The sequence below is a fragment of the Anguilla anguilla genome, chromosome 9 (genome assembly GCF_013347855.1).
Source record: "Anguilla anguilla isolate fAngAng1 chromosome 9, fAngAng1.pri, whole genome shotgun sequence".
Taxonomy (NCBI): Eukaryota; Metazoa; Chordata; class Actinopteri; order Anguilliformes; family Anguillidae; genus Anguilla; species Anguilla anguilla.
The window spans coordinates 7,480,643-7,499,449 of NC_049209.1; the positions used below are offsets into that span (position 1 = coordinate 7,480,643).

At 46.1% G+C, this 18,807-nt stretch overlaps 1 protein-coding gene across 4 annotated transcripts in view; it reads left to right on the top strand.

Annotated features, from left to right (window-relative positions):
• The window catches only part of LOC118236395 (seizure protein 6 homolog), a 207,165-nt gene that overhangs the window by 138,081 nt on the left and 50,277 nt on the right, over window positions 1–18,807 (top strand). For all 4 annotated transcript variants that reach the window (XR_004767027.1, XM_035434742.1, XM_035434741.1 and 1 more), the window contains exon 4: window positions 8,692–8,881. Coding sequence is in view for 3 of the 4 variants with exons in the window: in XM_035434742.1 (XP_035290633.1) it covers window positions 8,692–8,881 (190 nt within the window). In the remaining variant the exon portion in view is untranslated. The remainder of the gene's footprint in view (window positions 1–8,691; window positions 8,882–18,807) is intronic.

Consider the following 18,807-nt stretch of genomic DNA (forward strand, 5'->3'; position numbering starts at 1 on the left):
ATTAGTCACTCGTGTCATGGGAAATGATTATAATGACTGCTCACATCTCACTGCAGAGGACTTTTTAGGTAGCGCAAATGACTGTGAAATTCTTACACAGGCTGTGACATCTGCAGTGGCCCCATGCAATATCCATCATGGTTTAGGCACATAACATCAAAACGTTTTTTTTTTTACAAACTACCGGAAAAGAGCCATAGAGCCCTTTCACACTTGTTTTGCATGAATCATTTCAATGACGTTACTCAGATTTGAACAATTATAATAACCACCAAGATCCAAGTTTATGGAGTGTATCAAAGCTATAGAGCAATCAATGGAGAGCAGACAGTTTGCATGATGCACTAAAAATAATGCAAGTAAAATTAAACAGAATTTTTCATGTCCGGATCTGTGCTTCATTTTTCCAGATAGCAAAGGGAGAAAATGTGATTTGTTTTCTTCACCGCCAAGCAACACTTCTAATTTGCAGTTCATGCCACGTTGATCACTTGTTGTTTACTCACAGGTGGTGTTGTCATCGATGCATGTCAAAGGCTGGACTGCCTGTGTGTGAACAGTTTCAAAGCATTTCATTCTCAGTTAGGGCGTGTGGAGATGTTTCTGCTCAAAAGCACAGTCAGAACCCCGAGCCTGCAGAACAGTTTCTGAACACACTGAAGGGCCCAGAGTGAACTGAAAGGCTGGCTTTGTTCTGAGCAGGACGATTCAGAAGGATACAAAGAAAAAGAAACACTCTCAGAGAAATGTTCTAGTCTCACTCTCTCTCCCTGTGTGTGTGTGTGTGTGTATGTGTGTGCGTGCGTGCATGCGTGTGTGTGTTTGTGTTTGCACATGTGTGTATGTTTGTGTGCATGTGTGTGTGTAGCTTGTGTGTATGTGTATGCGTGTGTACACGTATGTTGTGTGCGTGTGTACATGTGTGTATGCATGTGTGCGTGTGTGTGTTTCAGTGTGTATGCATGTGTGCTTCTGTGCGTGTGTGTGTTTGCATAAGTATTCCCCAGCACTACGTGTTCATGTGCTCCATGCTGGCTGAGCGAAGTGGCATTCTTTCACATTCCATCTTAATAACTCCACGATGTACTGGACATCTTGCAGTGCCCTCTTATTTACTGCACAAACAAATAGTTATTTCATGAATACGCTTATCGTTATCTAATGATTTCTCTGAACATAATAAGGTAGAAGTGTTTCCTCATTAGAGGCATTCATAACTCCACATTACTGCACGATTTGCTTTTCTTATCAAGATTCCTTGAAATTAGAAAACTGCACATGTTGAAGAAAATCTGGGCATATATATATATATATATATATATATATATATATATATATATATACAGTACATGAAATAATGGTGCATTTCTTTTAAGAAATGACTGTAATACATTTATGTCACTGTAAAAACGACTTGCAGACTTCATAGAGATTGCACATCTTTCCTTGTGCCTTTGAAGGTCCTTTGTTCTGCTTGTGTGGATGGGTTTGTTTTTCCTCTCTCACTGCTCCCCTATGTGCCAGCACTGCTGGTGATTAGGAGGCTCCATGTCTCCTGACACGGATCCGGTGGCTCATAATGGAAGCAGGACAGCTGTTCCTGGTTGTAACGACAGGCCTGGGACATGTGACACATGCCGAGGACCTGCCAGCCCCAGGCACAGTCTGGCATATTCTCACTGTCTGCTCCTGGGGTCCCCGGGGAGCCGTGTAGCTGCTCACAAGGACAGGGCTGAGGGGATCCATCGCGCCGCGCCGAATGAGCTCACATCCACCCGTCCATCTCCCTGAAAACAGACAGAACACGCCGCCCAGTCCCCGTCACATTCCCCCCCTTGCACATTCCTTATTATTCCGCCCGCACTACCCTGCATGTTCCTGAATTTTCCTACCACACTAGCCTGAACGTTCCTTAATATTCCCACCACAGTAGCCTGCACGTTCCTTAATATTCCAATCACAGTAGACTGCACATTTCTTGTAATTCCCACCACAGTACACTGCCTGTTCCTGAATTTTCCTACCGCACTACCCTGCACGTTCCTGAATATTCCCACCACAGCAGCCTGCACCTTCTTGAATGTTCCCATCACAGTAGTCTGCACGTTCCTGAATATTCCCACCACAGCAGCCTGCACCTTCTTGAATGTTCCCATCACAGTAGCCTACACGTTCCTGAATTTTCCCACCACAGTAGCCTGCACCTTCCTTAATATTCCCACCACAGTAGCCTGCACATTCCTGAATATTCCCATTGCAGTAACCTGCACGTTCCTTAATATTCCCATCACAGTAGCCTGCACGTTCCTGAATATTCCCATTGAAGTAGCCTGAATGTTCCTCAGTATTCCGATCATGGTACACTGCATGTTCCTGAATATTCCCATCACAGTACTCATCATTTTCCTTAATATCCCCATCACAAGCGATGTCTGTACCACTCTATTCCCAAAAGCAACGCATCACATTTTCCCCTCTATTTCCTTAGAAACACAGTCTATACCCCTCTATTTCCAATGCAAAACATTGTTCAAAACATTGTGCATAAATATGTCACCCAATGTGATGCATTGTACATAACCCATGAAACCGTGTTCTTCCTTTCCATAGCTACACCCAGTATATCTTCTCTCTTCACATTACAGAACTTTCTGCATAACCTTGCAATTTGTAGGTGTCTTTTCTCTCATGGTTATGTGTGGACTCTGCCGTTAGACTACAGTTTGACGGCAGCATAAAATATTTTAAAGTTTAATCCCACATATGCAACTCTGTTGGGACTCAAAGTATGTTGCATTTGTAAGGAATTGGATCATTTAATACAGAGAAAAATAAACTCAGCAGTGCGATACCAAAGCATTCTCAGAACATTTTCAAAAGTTCACTTCAAAGTTATCAAACATGGATGAAATAGTTTCAGAACTTTCTCCCAATGACATAATTTTCTCATTTTCTCTCAGTGTAGAGCACAGTCCATTTTCTTTTCATCAAAAGTATTTTCAGAGTTCAGCGTACCGTACTTCTTGTTTTTTTATTTTTATTTTTATTTTTTTTGGTCTGTGAAGGATCAGGTTAATAGGCATTATGGAGGTTCCCTGTGATTTTTTGTACCAGCAAAGGTATTGTTACACAATGTGGACTGAGTGGGGAAAAAAGTGCTGTAATTTGAAAGTTATTACTTTAAGTGTGCTTCATTTTCATAACCATTGTTTTAATGATCACCAGAGATGAGTGTTGCTTTTTTCCCAGAGAACATGAAATCTGCTTGTAATACTGCTCTTTGTTCTTTCATTCTCTGATGTCTCATTGTTTTCCATATTTGGTAGCTACTGTCGTGAAAGACCTCTAAAGATTAATTTCTGCAGACTCCAGATTTCAAGGAATCGTCAAGGACAGTCACCGTCTTGTGGAGAAAGATGCATGTTCTTTGAGTTCAGGCATGCTGTAACTCAAGCCTCACTGATACAACAGTATTATGCTCCATGTCTTCTGGCCAGAGAGTGAAACACAGACTAGAATAGTCCAAAAATGCCAACAATGCTTACATATTGTAAAAATGCCTATGATAACAGATAACAAGGAGGATGATGGCAAAGCATCAAAGAACGGACAGACATCAAGACAGAGAGGCAAGGTCCCAGCTGGCTGTGTCCTCCCCTCTGCCCTTGAAATAAAGGAGAAGAAGAGTTGAAGGAATCTGTGAATGGAATTCTGAATTCCTGTCACAGATAAACTGCCTTCAATGTAATGTATGTTAACAAAAGCACTAACGGAATGTTCCAGAAGCATGCAGACATGGCCAGAGTCCATAAATCAATCGCATAAAAAAAAAAACACACTTTGAGGGGAAAAAAAAAAAAAAAAAGCTGAAAACAGAAACAGTGTTGCGGCATTTCTTTTGCATGCTGTACCGTACTTGAATAATGCAACTGTGCTCTCAAGCAGACGGAAGCATTGCTCCTCACATTACCGACAGCTCATCAGTTGAAAAATAGCATGTGAATTCCCTCTTGGGTCTGTGGGGAAGGGGCAGCGCGTGATGGCTCTCACTCTTCCTTCATCATCGCCCGATCGCGGCTTTCATTTCAATCTCTTCCGCGTCTACTCTTTTTTTAATAAGGATCGTTTTAATTAGGAGGAGTAGCCGCCACCGCTGTTTTCATTACAGCGAATAGCTGGCACCAGTCAACAGCCGAAATGATTTTTGCTTGGCTTTGCACCTTCTCCTGGTTGCTGTACACCGCTGCTGTAATTAGTTTGGTCGGAGTCGGCGAGTGAGGGACACGGCTGTCTGCCGCGACCGCTTCCCCCCCCCCCCCTGTCAAAACTAACGAATGAAATCCCGCGCGTCAGCCCAGGACAGATTGCGCTGCATAATTACAGGCGGACGCGGGGCAGTCGCTGGCCTTAGCTGCTCTTAGCTGGGACACGGTTACTTTTTTTTTTTTTTTTTCCCACAGGTGTAGCTCACGTCGGGCGCGGCGATTGCAGGAAATTGAATTGTGTCGGGCGACGTGCAGGAGACTCTCTGTAATCCCGCGGGGCGTTGTGTAATTACGCGGTAATGCGCCCGCATTATGAGGCGTCTCCTCGTTATTGGATTACTCTCCGGCGGACGCGCGGAAGCGCGCGGTGACCTTGCGCTCTCTCACCGGCTGCTTGGACCCTTCTCTGATTCATGCAGAAGGGCCCTCTGCTTGTTGGGCCACTGATTGCTGCATCCTTCTAATGGCTCGTCATAATAATAATAATAATAATAATAATAATAATAAAAGAAAATAAATTGTTGTGGTTGTTGTGGTTGTTGTTGTTGTGGTTGTGGTTGTGGTTGTGGTTGTGGTTGTGGTTGTTGTGGTTGTTGTTGTTGTGGTTGTGGTTGTGGTTGTTGTGGTTGTTGTTGTTGTTGTGTGGGGGGCCTGTTCTAATTATATAGTAGCATGGAAAGCTCAGGCGGCGGCGGCGGCGGTGCATTCTGGGTAAGAGCTTGTGGCCACAGCCCGGGCGTCTGCGGGAGAACTGTTGATTTCTGCCCTCGGGGAAACCCAGCAAGCCTCAATCCCCGCGTCCCCGCAAAGCCCGTGACAGACAGCCCCGCGCGCCAGATCCATTTTCATACCGCCGTTCGCCCCGGCGCTCACCCGCGTCATGCTCCCAGACATTTCGGTCTGCCTCGGTGACACTTTCATTACCCTTGAGGGATCGGTCCAGTGGAGGGCCTCGTTCCCACCTCGCGGGCCCGGGACAGGGATCATCCATTTTAATGAGGCACGCCGCAATCTCGCGGTGCCTTCGCAGTAGATGAATTATCGGTATTCATTTAATCTAGCAATAATTATCTTTGAGGAGGCGCACTTTCCCCCTAAGCCCCCCCCCCCCACCCCCACCACCACCACCACCACCATGCGCTCTTGATATTTCAGTGCTCTCTCTCCAGCTCAGCTGCACCCAATTTGGAGACAGATGTGTTTTACGGTTGCTGTTGCAATAATCCAAGAGTGCTCTCAGAATTAAGCGAACCATTTTCCTAGATATTACACGATGATAGAGAGGTTCTAAAACCAAAGAGAGTAGCAGGTGTGTATTTATTGCGAACGCGCACAGATAGACGCTGCGTATGTAAGAATGCAGGGGCAGAGTGCTGCGGTCTCTCTCTGCTTCTTCAGCCGCTGGGTTATCAGGACTGGACAGGTTTGTAATGAATGAACGTGTCCATTTCATCATGTGTTCCGAGACCATGGCCACTGGCCACGGAAACGGCCATGGGTCTCAGCTGATTGGCTCCCTCGTTCAGCCTTGGCCTTGCCCCTCCTTCCTACGAAACTGCACAGCACGACATCACCTTTTTCCATACCAGAAAGAATGTATTTTTATTTTTTTTTTATGTATTGCTCGAATCCAAAGACTATACAGTGAAGGGATATATGAGAAAATATCAGCAAATATAGACACTTTAAAAAATCATAAAATACAATTGGTGCCTTTTCAAAAAAGACTGAAAATGTGTGATAAATACCTTCAGTGACAGAGGGAAAAAAGATCAGCGATTGAGTTATGTGATTTGATCAAAGGTGACTTGCACAATTCTACATATTGGTATCTACCATTTCAGGACATATTTTCCCTTCAGTTTTCAAGATGTCTAAGATTGTTAAAATAGAAAAATACTGCAACTGGACTAATATTACAACAGTACTTACAGAGGATATATTTTATATCTGGATTAATTTTTTTACATTTCACAGTCTTTTATTCTTTCAGTTGATTGTTTTCTCTCTAGAACCTTCCTTGTTTAATCTTCTCGACTATTTTGGAATTCTTCCAGAAGCTCGGGGTGTTTTTGTTGTGTTCACCTAAAGGACAAAAGGAACATCATTATGCCATTTACATTACATTATGACAACACAGTATTGAGTGAGAACATTTTAGTGTCGTGATAAAATATTTACTTTGCTGGACTCATCGTAAGTACACATCTATGCCAGGATTTAACACATTAAGGCTTTAATGGCATTTATGTGCAAATGTATCATCTAACATAGCCAACTATCCAACAAGCATCGAAATGTTTTAGATTTACTGTGCTTGTTCCTCCTTGGAGTTTTTGAAATGAGCAAATTAATTTTTACAGGTTCATCATCAGGGGAGGTCCTGACAGATAAATGAGTAAATCACTGGGGTCATGACTGTCAATCATTAAAAACTGCACATAATTACTGAGGAAAATGCAGATGACCATTCATATATTATCTGGGTCAGAGGTGTTTATGCACAGTTCACTGGGCCTGTTTCCAGCCTTTTTACTGCGGGCAGCCTTTTTGGCAGGTAAATGATGGTCTAGCTGATTGTGTTTTGGTTTGGAAGCTACATGTTCTGCATATTAAGAAAGTGTGCATCTGCATTTTAACTTTCATGATCGCCACAGACTCTGCCAAAGGGAACCTCAAAAACACCTAAAGTATGGTGACCGTATAAGCCATAGTCAGGAGCAAACAACACAGCTAGTTCACAAGTTAGATAGATACTGAATTTACAAGCAAATGTCAGGTATTTTAGGGGTAAACAAGAAATGCCTTTGCGTTAACGTGACACCTACAACAATTTAATATTCTACAAAAAGTAAACTTTAGTTCTTGTAAATACTAGAAGAGATGAAATCTTTTAATAGGTCTGTTACTAGCCCTGTTTATTCATTTGCCTACAGGCAGGGCTGTCGCAGGGAGTGGTGATGATTCTAGGGAAGTATTTTTAAAAATATACTACTCAGATAAAAAATATACAGTGAAGGGATACATGTGAAAATATCAGCCAATATAGACACTTAAAGGAATCATTAAATACAATAGGTGCCTTTTTAAAAAAAAAAAACAACTGGTAAATGCATGCAAAGTGACAAAAGGAAAAAAGATCAGTGGTTCATGTGAATCATGTGATTGCAGCAAAGATGACTCACAATTCCATATATGGGCTTCAGGCAGAATTGTCGCTAGTGGGGTGAAAGGTGGTGATGATTTAAGGGGTCACAGCTTGGGGAGGCCCACTGTTGAAGAGGAAAATCTAATAAGATGGGACCCAGAGCTATATTCTTTCAGGGGGCCCTGAATTCCTAGCTATGTCCCTGGCTTCAGGTGTTCATTTTTGTTTCCATTGAGTCAGTTAGTGCCATTCACTGTTGTCTCCTGTTGGCATAGTTTCTCCTTGGTTTCCTCGGCTCCAGTGAATTAGCCGAGCCTGGACCAATAAACAGAGGCTCTCTCGCTCAGAACATGAAAGGAATTTTAAACCAATCAGAGATGGCCCTACAGACAGTTTTAAATTGAAGCATGTTCATGCCCTCGTAGGACTCATCCCCTCTGAAATTTCAGCGATGAAATTGCACCAGATGTTCCTCTCACAACGCGGGGAGACTGCTCGTATATTTTCCCCCTGTATTTTCAGATGTTCTTCGTGTTCAAATGATAAAAAGCATTGGCCTTTTGTGGAGTGCCCACACTTTCAGCTGCAGCTGCTTCAGAAACCTCACCTTCCGGGAGCCTGCCAGGGAACAAAAGATAATTAATTTGCCGCTTTAAAGCGCGTCTTCAGCGAGAGAATAAAGACGACCGGGCAGTTACCAGAGGCTCTTCATTCTACTCGGCAAATTGGTGGTCCACATAGGTTCTGAATCCTCCTCTCCAATCCCGTATAATCACACACAGACACACAAAACCGCTGCTGGTTTGTTAATGGAAATAGGACAGAATGAAGCATATCTCAAGTGGTTCATTTATCACGGCCAACACTGAGAAAAACCGACTCTGATTTAGAATGAGTTCGGAATGATGGGGAATGTCAACTAAATTAATATCGCGGGCGAAGTCGACCGTGACAGCGCAAATTGCAGCAGGAGCGTTTCAAAAGTGCGCTCCTTGTCTTGTGTCTCGCTTTTGAGCCGGGGCCAAGTGGCGGAACTGGGCGGGGGGGCGGGGGGGGTAATTACGGTTTACTTCGGGGAAGGGGGCTCGACATGTAGGCGCATCAGCACCTGGCATTAAGTTGAAGACATCTGTTTTTCCCTGGGCTGTGCTCTGAGGACAAATAGTACCCTGAAGGTTTGTGACTGCGGGCGATCGGTGTCTGTGGCTCACTGCGCCCCCTGATCGACGCTGGACTAACCCCCGCCCCTGACCGAGGTGTCCTCTCCCGTGTGTCCAGGTCCTGAACGTGAGCCTGTCGGAGGGGGAGGTGGTGACCCTGGAGGACGTGGGCGGCCGCGAGCACTCCGTCCTGGCCAACGAGTCGGTCCTGATGAAGGGGCTGGTCGTGCGAAGCTCCAGCAATCAGATCTCCGTCCGCTTCCGGAGCGACCACCCGCAGCCCGGCTCCTTCCTGCTGCGTTACCAAGGTGAGTCCGCACCCGAGCGCGCAGCCTTTGCATCGTCAACCGCCGCGCAAAGGCCTGTACGCAGACTGACGCGGACCAGGAAGTTCCCAGCACTTCCCAGCGTTGTCTGAAAAAACAGGGCCCTGATTGGAGAGCGTTCAGCCGTCACACAGACCCAGCACGGCCTCTCTCTCAACTCCATACCACCCAGGGCGCTTCCTCACACAGAGTGGGGTGTTTAACCGTCGTAAATATCGTTCGCTCGCATCGGTCCCCGAAATGACGGCCGCTGTCGATGCCGTTGGCGGGAAGTGGCTGGGAGAATTACATGCTAATCGACATTTACCGAGCTGTCAGAGGGAGCTGCAGCAGCGGACTGCTATGAGGCCTGTTATTCCCCCCCCCCACCTCTCCCCCCCCCCCACATTTCTATTCTAGCTTTCTGTTTTTCCAGCTCAAGCACCGCAGAGCCAAATCCTTTTGTTTCTGTAAGCTAATGAACTATGACAGGCTTGTAGCCGGGTAATGCAATCTTACATGGCACTAATGTGCCTGTTGAATAAGAAAGCAATTTCTGTATCTCTCACTCTCTCTTGCTCTCTCTCTCTCTCTCTCTCTCTCTGCCTGGGAGGTAATCTGCGCGGCGCACTGCACCGCCTGGAGGAGCTTCGTGGGTTAATGCGAAAGACTCTCATCCTTCTGTTAAGCACACGTCAATTATCTGGCTCAGTTCGGCAATATCTCAATAACAAATTATTGTAATATTATGACACAAATTCCAATTTATCCAATTGTGTAGAGCCGCAGCTCAGACTCTATAAGACAATCCGTATTGCACAGGACAATAATAAAGAGCAATGTATAAAAAAGGAACATTTCAGACCAAATATCCAGATCATGTGGGAGACGCTGCAAAGAATTCCTCATATCTTTGTCTACCAGAATAGTGTAATTCTGCAAAGCAAACATAGGCAATGAAATTTGTACAGTTAAATGTACTGAATATCCAGACAGTTGCCAGAGTATGCAGTCGCATTTCTGTCCAACATAGCATTTTGGAGGAACTGCAAACCAGCCTGACAGAAAGTCATCACGGGGAAGATCAAGGATCTGAAACGGTTCCTGCAAAGATTCCCAGAAGTGCTCATTCTCTGACTGCGGTGACTGATAAATTAGCCCTACAGCTGCTAATTAGGGCATTGGAAACAAAGCTGTTCCAGCATGTTCAGAAATAGATGTGCTGCTATTGTCTGCTTTTTTCTTCTTTTTTTGCTGTCTGTGACTTGGGATTTTGGTGGTTAGAGAAGAACTCATAGCCAGTTTAATCACTTAAAAAGTGTGTGTGTGTGTGTGCGTGTGTGTGTGTGTGTGGGAGTGTGTGTGTCTTTGTGCGGGTGAAATAATTCTCATTTGGGTTCAGTTCTTATGTTGAACTGAAATGCCTTTGCTGCATCTGTACTTTCTGCAGTGACAATTGCAGGTCAATGTGTTTTACAAGAGGTGTTGGTTGTATTCTTGTAGAATGAATCCTAGACTTTAACTGTTCCATTGCTGAACTGAAAAAAAAAAAACTTTTTTTCATTTTACCTAATAAACTGTGGACAGTTAATTTGCTTGGCTCTTTGGAGAGCATCTTTTGAGTTTACAGATAGATCTCAAAAGACAACAAGGCACATCCTGAATTGCGTATGGGTTGTATTACAGCCCTTCTCTTTCTTAGAAAGCCTAAATAGGAAAGCTGATATGTGGCATGACTAAGAGAGAGCTGTTATTCTGTAGTCTTTGTGACGCCAGCTCAATTGCAATGAAGGGCCTCTCCTTTCCATACTGTGAGTGGGTTTCAGAACCCACTGGAGGCTGATGAATGATGTGAGCTCAAAATTGGCAGCCCCCCACGCCTCCCTCGGGAGGGGCATCCATTAAAGATTCAGCTCTCAATCACTCAGAACAAAGTAAGAGAACATATCACCTTGCCACTCACCTCTTGGGACTTAGCTGAGAGCAAACAAAACAGGATCTACCGCAAAAGACGGAGAATAAAGAATCAAGGAGTGCGATTGCGCTAACACACTTGGGCAGAAATTCATCCCAGCAACGCATCGTACCAGTTATGATGTAGGCTACTTTCTCATGAAAACTGGGCTGTAAGGAACTAATAGCACTAGTGAAAACTGGACTGTAAGGAACTAATAGCACTAGTGAAAACTGGGCTGTAAGGAACTAATAGCACTAGTGAAAACTGGGCTGTAAGGAACTAATAGCACTAGTGAAAACTGGACTGTAAGGAACTAATAGCACTAGTGAAAACTGGGCTGTAAGGAACTAATAGCACTAGTGAAAACTGGGCTGTAAGGAACTAATAGCACTAGTGAAAACTGGGCTGTAAGGAACTAATAGCACTAGTGAAAACTGGGCTGTAAGGAACTAATAGCACTAGTGAAAACTGGGCTGTAAGGAACTAATAGCACTAGTGAAAACTGGGCTGTAAGGAACTAATAGCACTAGTGAAAACTGGGCTGTAAGGAACTAATAGCACTAGTGAAAACTGGGCTGTAAGGAACTAATAGAGGGTAAGAACCCACTCCATATCTTTGCGTGCCCTTGGCTACTAATGGAGTATACCTAGTTCTTTTTCCTCTGTGGTGCCTGTTTGAATGGGTCTTTGCACACGAGCAAGGCCGTATCGTTTCATATGAAGCTGCAGCCTGCTTGTGTGACCTGTCCAGATGTGCAGCTCACCATGGCCAGACTCAGCCCTGTGTCCCTCTGGGGCCTGGGATCCATAGTGGGAGTGAGCGAGCCTGGGAGTCATAGCAGGATCGGATACGCATTTCTAACCGTGTGGACGTTAGTACAGAGAGGCGTGACAGTGTACTGGGGCAATTTTCTGCCTTGTTTTGACAGGAGTCTGGGGTTATAATAGGGCAGTGACATACCTAGTTGTTTTTTCACTCTCTCTCTCTCTCTCTCTCTCTCCCTCCCTCCCTCCCAGTGTATTCTTATTTAAATGTATTGACGTTGACAGTGTGAATTTAAGGCATCTTTGTAAATTTGCAGACCATTTTTTTTCCTCTCGCTCTCTCTGTTTCTCCTCTCTCTCTCTTCCTCCTCATCCTCACTACTTATTCTTGCTGATGGTCCATTGGGGCTCACCCCGGCCAGGACCTCCTGCGCAGTCTGCTGCCTGCTGTTCTTCTCAGTTTAGCCTCCTCATTTGAGTATTCATGTATTCCGTGCGAACAGAACTGTGTGCATATTAATACAGAAATGTCTAACCATGTCAAGCTAAAGCTGTAAAAGTACAAAGAATTTTCTGAAACACACACAAAGGAGGAGGGATGCTTCCAGTCCTCCTGGGGGAAGTGGGGGGGCGGTACAGAGTCAACTGATTTTCTTTTGAATTTTCAGTTATTTTTATGCATTGTCTCTGTTGGGATTCGATCGCAGACCACAGGACCCATCCGTGCACCAGAACAGTGAACAGAGCCACCCCAGTAGCCGAGTCCCAGCGCTTTTATTTGAGTTAGGTCGCCGCTGACTTCGCATGGCGTTCCCGGTGTGTAACGATCGCTAATGGGTTAGCCCTTTTTAAAATTACAGGATGCTGCCCTCGTCGTTTCAGTCTCCCCCGAAGCATTCGAGCCTCTTTGCCAACAATTGGAGGGTTATTATTAAATCACAAATACAGACGCGGGAAATAATCACCCAGAGTTATCAATTAAGGGGAAGCGCAGGTACGGGCAAACTCTCGCTTGATAATTAGGCGATAATAAGGTCATCTTTATTACCGCTGCATTAAATCTCAATGAGGAGAAGGGCCTCGGAAACAAATTGACTCCTTGTTATCAAACATGAAATTAAAGTTCAGGCCCATTACGGTGGCGAGGCAGACAGGGGCGTGATGGATCGCGGCGGCGGCGAAGTGCGACGCGGGCGCGGCGTTTCGATAGCTCAGGACGACGTGTGGCATTCGCCCCTATGCAAATGTCAGCATTTTGCGTGGAGAAACGAAGCGGGCTTCACGCTGATTCCCTTCGGCTCGTGCAGATTGCAATCCTTCATACCGTTCATCCACAAGAACAGAAAAAATTCAGTCTTCACTCACTCAGAGAAGCATGGTTTTTTTCAGACCGTTTTTTTTTCTCCTTCCTTCACATTTGTTAAAGCACGCTAAAACAGATGGATTATTATTATTATTATTATTATTATTACATGGATGATGTAATAATGTTGTTTCTCTGTCTGAGTTTATTGTTGTACCGTTTTTGGCATCCCTTTATTATTTTCTCACCGTAAACGTACGAAGCTTCGACAGTGTGAGCATTAGCAGAGCCTCAATGCTACCTCGTTGCTTTCAGAGTCTTTGTTGTACTACAGGGGCGACATAGCTCAGGAGGTAAGACCGATTGTCTGGCAGTCGGAGGGTTGCCGGTTCAAACCCCGCCCTGGGCGTGTCGAAGTGTCCTTGAGCAAGACACCTAATCCCTAACTGCTCTGGCGAATGAGAGGCATCAATTGTAAAGCGCTTTGGATGAAAGCGCTATATAAATGCAGTCCATTTACCATTTAGGTTGCAGTGAGCGTATTAAAATATTAAAATTCAGTTGTTGATATAATAATGTGCAAATTCATATTAGCCCCCTGATTCGTGGGAAGCGCAGGTGGCCATAAATTTTGTTTAACAGCACGGGTCTGGACGTTGCGAAGTCTCTTTTTCCGCATCATTAAACCTCTCAGCCTCCCTGCTTCGCCGCTGTTTCACGTTAGCCGTGAAAGACGTGAGGCTCACCCCTACACATTCGTCTCCGGAATGTGCCTCTACCCACTGAGAGCAGAGCTCCTGTTCTACCTGCTGAGCTCCTGTTCTACCCACTGAGAGAGCAGAGCTCCTGTTCTACCCACTGAGAGAGCAGAGCTCCTGTTCTACCCACTGAGAGCTGAGCTCCTGTTCTACCCACTGAGAGAGCAGAGCTCCTGTTCTACCCACTGAGAGCAGAGCTGCTGTTCTACCCACTGGGAGAGCAGAGCTCCTGTTCTACCCACTGAGAGCAGAGCTCCTGTTCTACCCACTGAGAGCAGAGCTCCTGTTCTACCCACTGAGAGCAGAGCTCCTGTTCTACCCACTGGGAGAGCAGAGCTCCTGTTCTACCCACTGAGAGCAGAGCTCCTGTTCTACCCACTGGGAGCACAGGAGCCTATGTGGCCTCTGTAATGCTTACAAGATTACAACATACAAATATCTGCCCTCGCATGACAGGCCCAGCTGGCAGCTGTGAAGTGTTTCGGGTGTGTTGGATCGGTGAGATTCTCGTTGCTTTGTTGCATCGGCTCGTGTCTTTTCCGCGCCGTTTCACCTTATTTCATAATTTGTGGAGACGGACAGGTCCGATTTTACGCTCATGAGGGGCAGGAGAATAATCATAACATTGGCTCCTCATCTGAGAACATCCCACGAGGCAGAAGCTGTTAGCTTCTCCAGCAGAACTAGATTAGAGGGGGATATTTCAATTTGCATTTGTCTCTTTGCTCTGCAAGAGCACCTTGTCCTTTATAATGGTGTGTGAAAAATCTGATCGGACAAGCATTTTAAAAAAGAGACAGATCTGTTTAAAGATGGATCTCAGCTCTGAGCAATTAATTTTCTCTAAATCACTTCCTCTTGCTGCGATGACAGGGTGATGAATACTGCACCGGAAGCGTGGTGCAGGATGGTTACTGTGTGTGTGCGCTCGTGTGTGTGTGTGTGTGCGTGTACATGTGTGTGTGTGCATGCGTGCACGTGTGCATGTGCATGCATGAGTGTGTGTGCATGCGTGTGTGTGTGCGTGTGTGCATGTGTGTGTGCATGTGTGCGTCTGCATATGTGTGTGTGCCTGCGTGTGTGTGTCTGTGTATGTGTGTGTGCATATGAGTGTGTGTGTTTGTGTGTGTGTGTGCGTGTGTGTGTATGTACGTGTGTGTGCATGTGTGTGTGCCTGCATGTGTGTGTGTGTGTATGTGTGTGCACGTGTGCATATGTGTGCTTGCCTGTGTGTGTATGCGTGTGTGTGTGTATGTGTATGTGTGTGTGTGCGTGCCTGTGTACGTGTTTGTGTGTGTGTATGTGTGTGCGTGCCTGTGTGTGTGCGCGTGTGTGTGCTTGAACTTTTATGCAATTGTTTGTCTGCACATTTTTAAAACTGCTGTGTATCTTTATGACCCCGTATGGATTTCTCAAGCCCAACACCGAGGCCGGTGTTTAAGTGAGCTGGGAGGCCGATTGAGTAATGACTGCTTATTTTTCCCTACTGAGAACAGGACAGAAATATTAGGTGTAAATTGCATGTGGGTAATGATAATTCCCACCAAATATTGTAATTAAATGGCTGCAGATTCCACAAAATGTCATTCTTAGGTCTAATGATGTCTTCTATTAGGGAAATTGGTCTTGAACAAAATGGTTTGACTTTTCCAACTGACAGACTATTTATAGTATTAGTCAGCATAACACTAAAGGGCATCTGAATTGGTAGAAAAATGAGGCAGAGAAGAAAAGGTTAAATAAAAATAATAATTATCACCATACATAATTATTTCAATGACCCAGAAAAGGTTGGCACAATTTATCAAGCTTGCATGGATTAATGTGTGTTACAAGGGGGTTGTTTATATGGAGGCTTACCTGTTTTCATACTTTTGTTTATGCACACGCGCATGTGTAATTGTAAGCATGTATGTGTGCGTGCGTTACCCAAATCCTGACAGTCGTGAGCCGACCCCTGGCCTTCACCTCTGACATTCGGAAGCACCTGCCGTGTCCCACGTGACAGGTCAGTCAGGATGAGGAGCGATCTCCACGTATTTGCTCTTTAGTTAGGTTTTTTTGGTTAGCATAACCTGCTAGCTCAGCCTTGTCTCTGGATCATCTTTCTATTAGGCTCTCTGATCTGACCTCAGCGAGCCTGTCCCGATATTGAAACTGTGCCCTGCTGATTTCACTTCGGACGCTGCACCTCATTTCGGACGCTGCTCTCTTCCTCCGCCCGTGAGCGCTGGCATCCCCGCGGTGTCGGGTGGGGGGTCTGGCGATCATTGTGCCACGGCGCTGTGATCCCTCGCCTGCCGGGCCTCCGCGGGGCAGAGCCTCGGCCCAGCTGGGCGTGACGTTCCAAAACGCCGTCTGCAGGAGCCGCAGAGCAGGGGACGATATTGGCCGAGGCGCCTGAGGGGAACGTGAGAGCGACGGGATTGGCTGGAGCTCACCGTTCTGCCCACCTTTTTTTTTTTTTTTTTCCCGTAACCATGGACGTGCCTGTTAGCTTCAGGCTGCTCGTGGGCACACCTGCATTAGTGTGCCGCAGGGCAGCCATGCAGAGTCCAATGCGGTTCTGTTTGCATTGTTTTCTTTTTGTTCTTGTTCATTCACCTCATCGCGATAGTATATAACAAAACCTCATCACAAGTGTGTACTGTAAGCGAGAAGTCCAGAATATAAATGTGTGGAGGACATGAATGAGGGCATAGTGGTGTATGGAGAGGCGGTGCACGGCTGGGGGGTGTTGAGAGAGGAAGTGACGGTGGGTGGGTGTGGGGGGGGGGGGGGGCAATTTGACAGAGACGAGCTCCCACTCGCTGCGGTATCCAGCACCTGCCACTCACTGTGCCTGCTCTGTCCTGACGGGCGTGTCAGTGTCACCACGGTATCGCGTCGCGACAGACGGCTCTTCTGGAGAGCGCTGGGGGCACTGGGCCGGGGGGGCGGGGGGGGGGGGGATTTGGGTTAGCTACCAGCTTTATTAATTTGTCAGTCATGTGAATTCTCAAGGAGCCTGTCCAGTAGCTTGGGTTAGGGTGGGCGGGTGGGGGGGGGGGTTGCTATTCCTGGTGTATGGAGGGCAAGGGGGAGGCATGGCTCCTATGCCTGTAGCCAGATTCAAAGACAGCCACGTTACATAGACTTGTGTGTCTGACATCACACTCCTCCTATCTGCGCTAACCGCTGCCGCCTGTCTCCTGCAGCGCTCTCTCATAGCCCCCTTCATTAAGATTCTTATCGGAGAGCCCCCCCCCCTGCTAGCTACGCACCCTCCGCTCGCGAGCGTGTTCAGGATGAGCTCGCAGGGACATTCTGGATCGCACGGGCACGGGCGCCATGTACCTGCCAGGATTAGCAGTGATAGCGCCGGAACGCTGGCGGGCTCTTTGTTCTGTATCGCCGACTGCCCGAACTGCTCTGACCTTTCCGGGTTAGTTCCGACTCCCGCGGTCGGACGATCGGGAGCCCGCGATCCTTTCGACACCCGTAGTCCGCGTCACGCTCTCCCCCCGCAACGTCGCCTTCTTGTTTCTGTCCGCTTGCCAGCTATCATTGTTTCTCTGCCAGATCTGGCCCTGCACGCGTTTCTGCTTACAGACACGAAAATACAATATGTGTAATATTTGTAAGTGAAATTGTTGATAAGGACTGTTTTTTTTGGGGGGGGGGGGGGGGGGGGGGGCAATAGAATTACAATTACGCGTGTGGCCAAAAAGGGAACTTGTCTATGTGTTGGCCGACAGCATACATTAGCGTTTGTATACAGCGTTTGTGTTCAAGTCTAGTATTGAAAAGTGAAGTTCCATTACGTTATTTCATATCGAGTACATTTTCAAACCTGTCGGGAACTTTCAAATTCAATCCAATCCAGACTATAACTTTTCAAGAAGAATGGTTAGAGCATTGCTGGGCTTGAAGTCCAGGGGTTCTAATCTCAGGTCAGAACCTGCTATTGAGGCCATTACCAAATATTCTTACTTTACCTCGACTGCACCAGGAAGGGAGCGTATCTATGTTCCCAGGGTCCTAGGACCCCTGGGAGAGCACATATGTAGAGCTGGGGAACATAGGACCCTGGGAACATAGGACCCTGGGAACATAGGAATGACCCCACCAGGAGGACTCCAGCCATATAAATATGCCAAAAAAATTGAAGGAACTGTCAGCTTTGAAAGTCAGCTGGATTAGAGTGTTCGCTAAGTAAACATGTTATATAATTTATTATAGTTTAATAAGTGCCCATGGGCCTTGATCCAGAGCAGTGGGCTTAAAAAGGAGCAGGCAAATAAATATGCGGGGAGAACTGATTTTGTACGGCCAGTGCCTCTGACTTTTAATTGAATAAAACGGCGAAATAAAGCAAACAAAAGGGACCCTGAGACAGACACTGAAGTAGATTCCATATAGTTTAATTAAAGATGTGATTAATGATGAAGACTGTAATGGTGATGATAAAGCTCAGCCTATAAATAACTGGAACTGTAGGAGTGACCAGCCTAGCCTGCTGATCAGGAGGATGAAGGAACATTAATCCAGCTCTCTGTGTGTCTTCCTCTCTCTTTGGTCCCCCCGCCAGTCACTTTCAGCTGTACGCTACATGGTGGACGGCCTTGAGCAGAGACCCTGATGGGAAATGCAAACACTTTCCTCCCAACGGGCTCAATAGACTCCAGTCCACCCGCACGATGGCCTTGGACACTTGCTGCGTTTCTGAGTAATGTAATGGCTTTACTCACAATGAAGGCGAACATGAATGCGTTCACCAGAGTTAGGTGAGCCACACTGACAAACCTGGTGGTGTGTGTGGTTCACTTTCTCAAACCAGTGAGTGCAGGTTTAACATTGATAAAGAACTAAATGTGCCAACCTGACTCCCTGAGATAGACTTCCTTGTTTTAGTCCAACTGAGGCTTGACTCCCTCAGATAGACTTCCTTGTTTTAGTCCTATTGAGGCTTGACTCCCTCACATAGACTTCCTTGTTTTAGTCCTATTGAGGCTTGACTCCCTTACATAGACTTCCTTGTTTTAGTCCTATTGAGGCTTGACTCCCTCACATAGACTTCCTTGTTTTAGTCCTATTGAGGCTTGACTCCCTCACATAGACTTCCTTGTTTTAGTCCTATTGAGGCTTGACTCCCTCACATAGACTT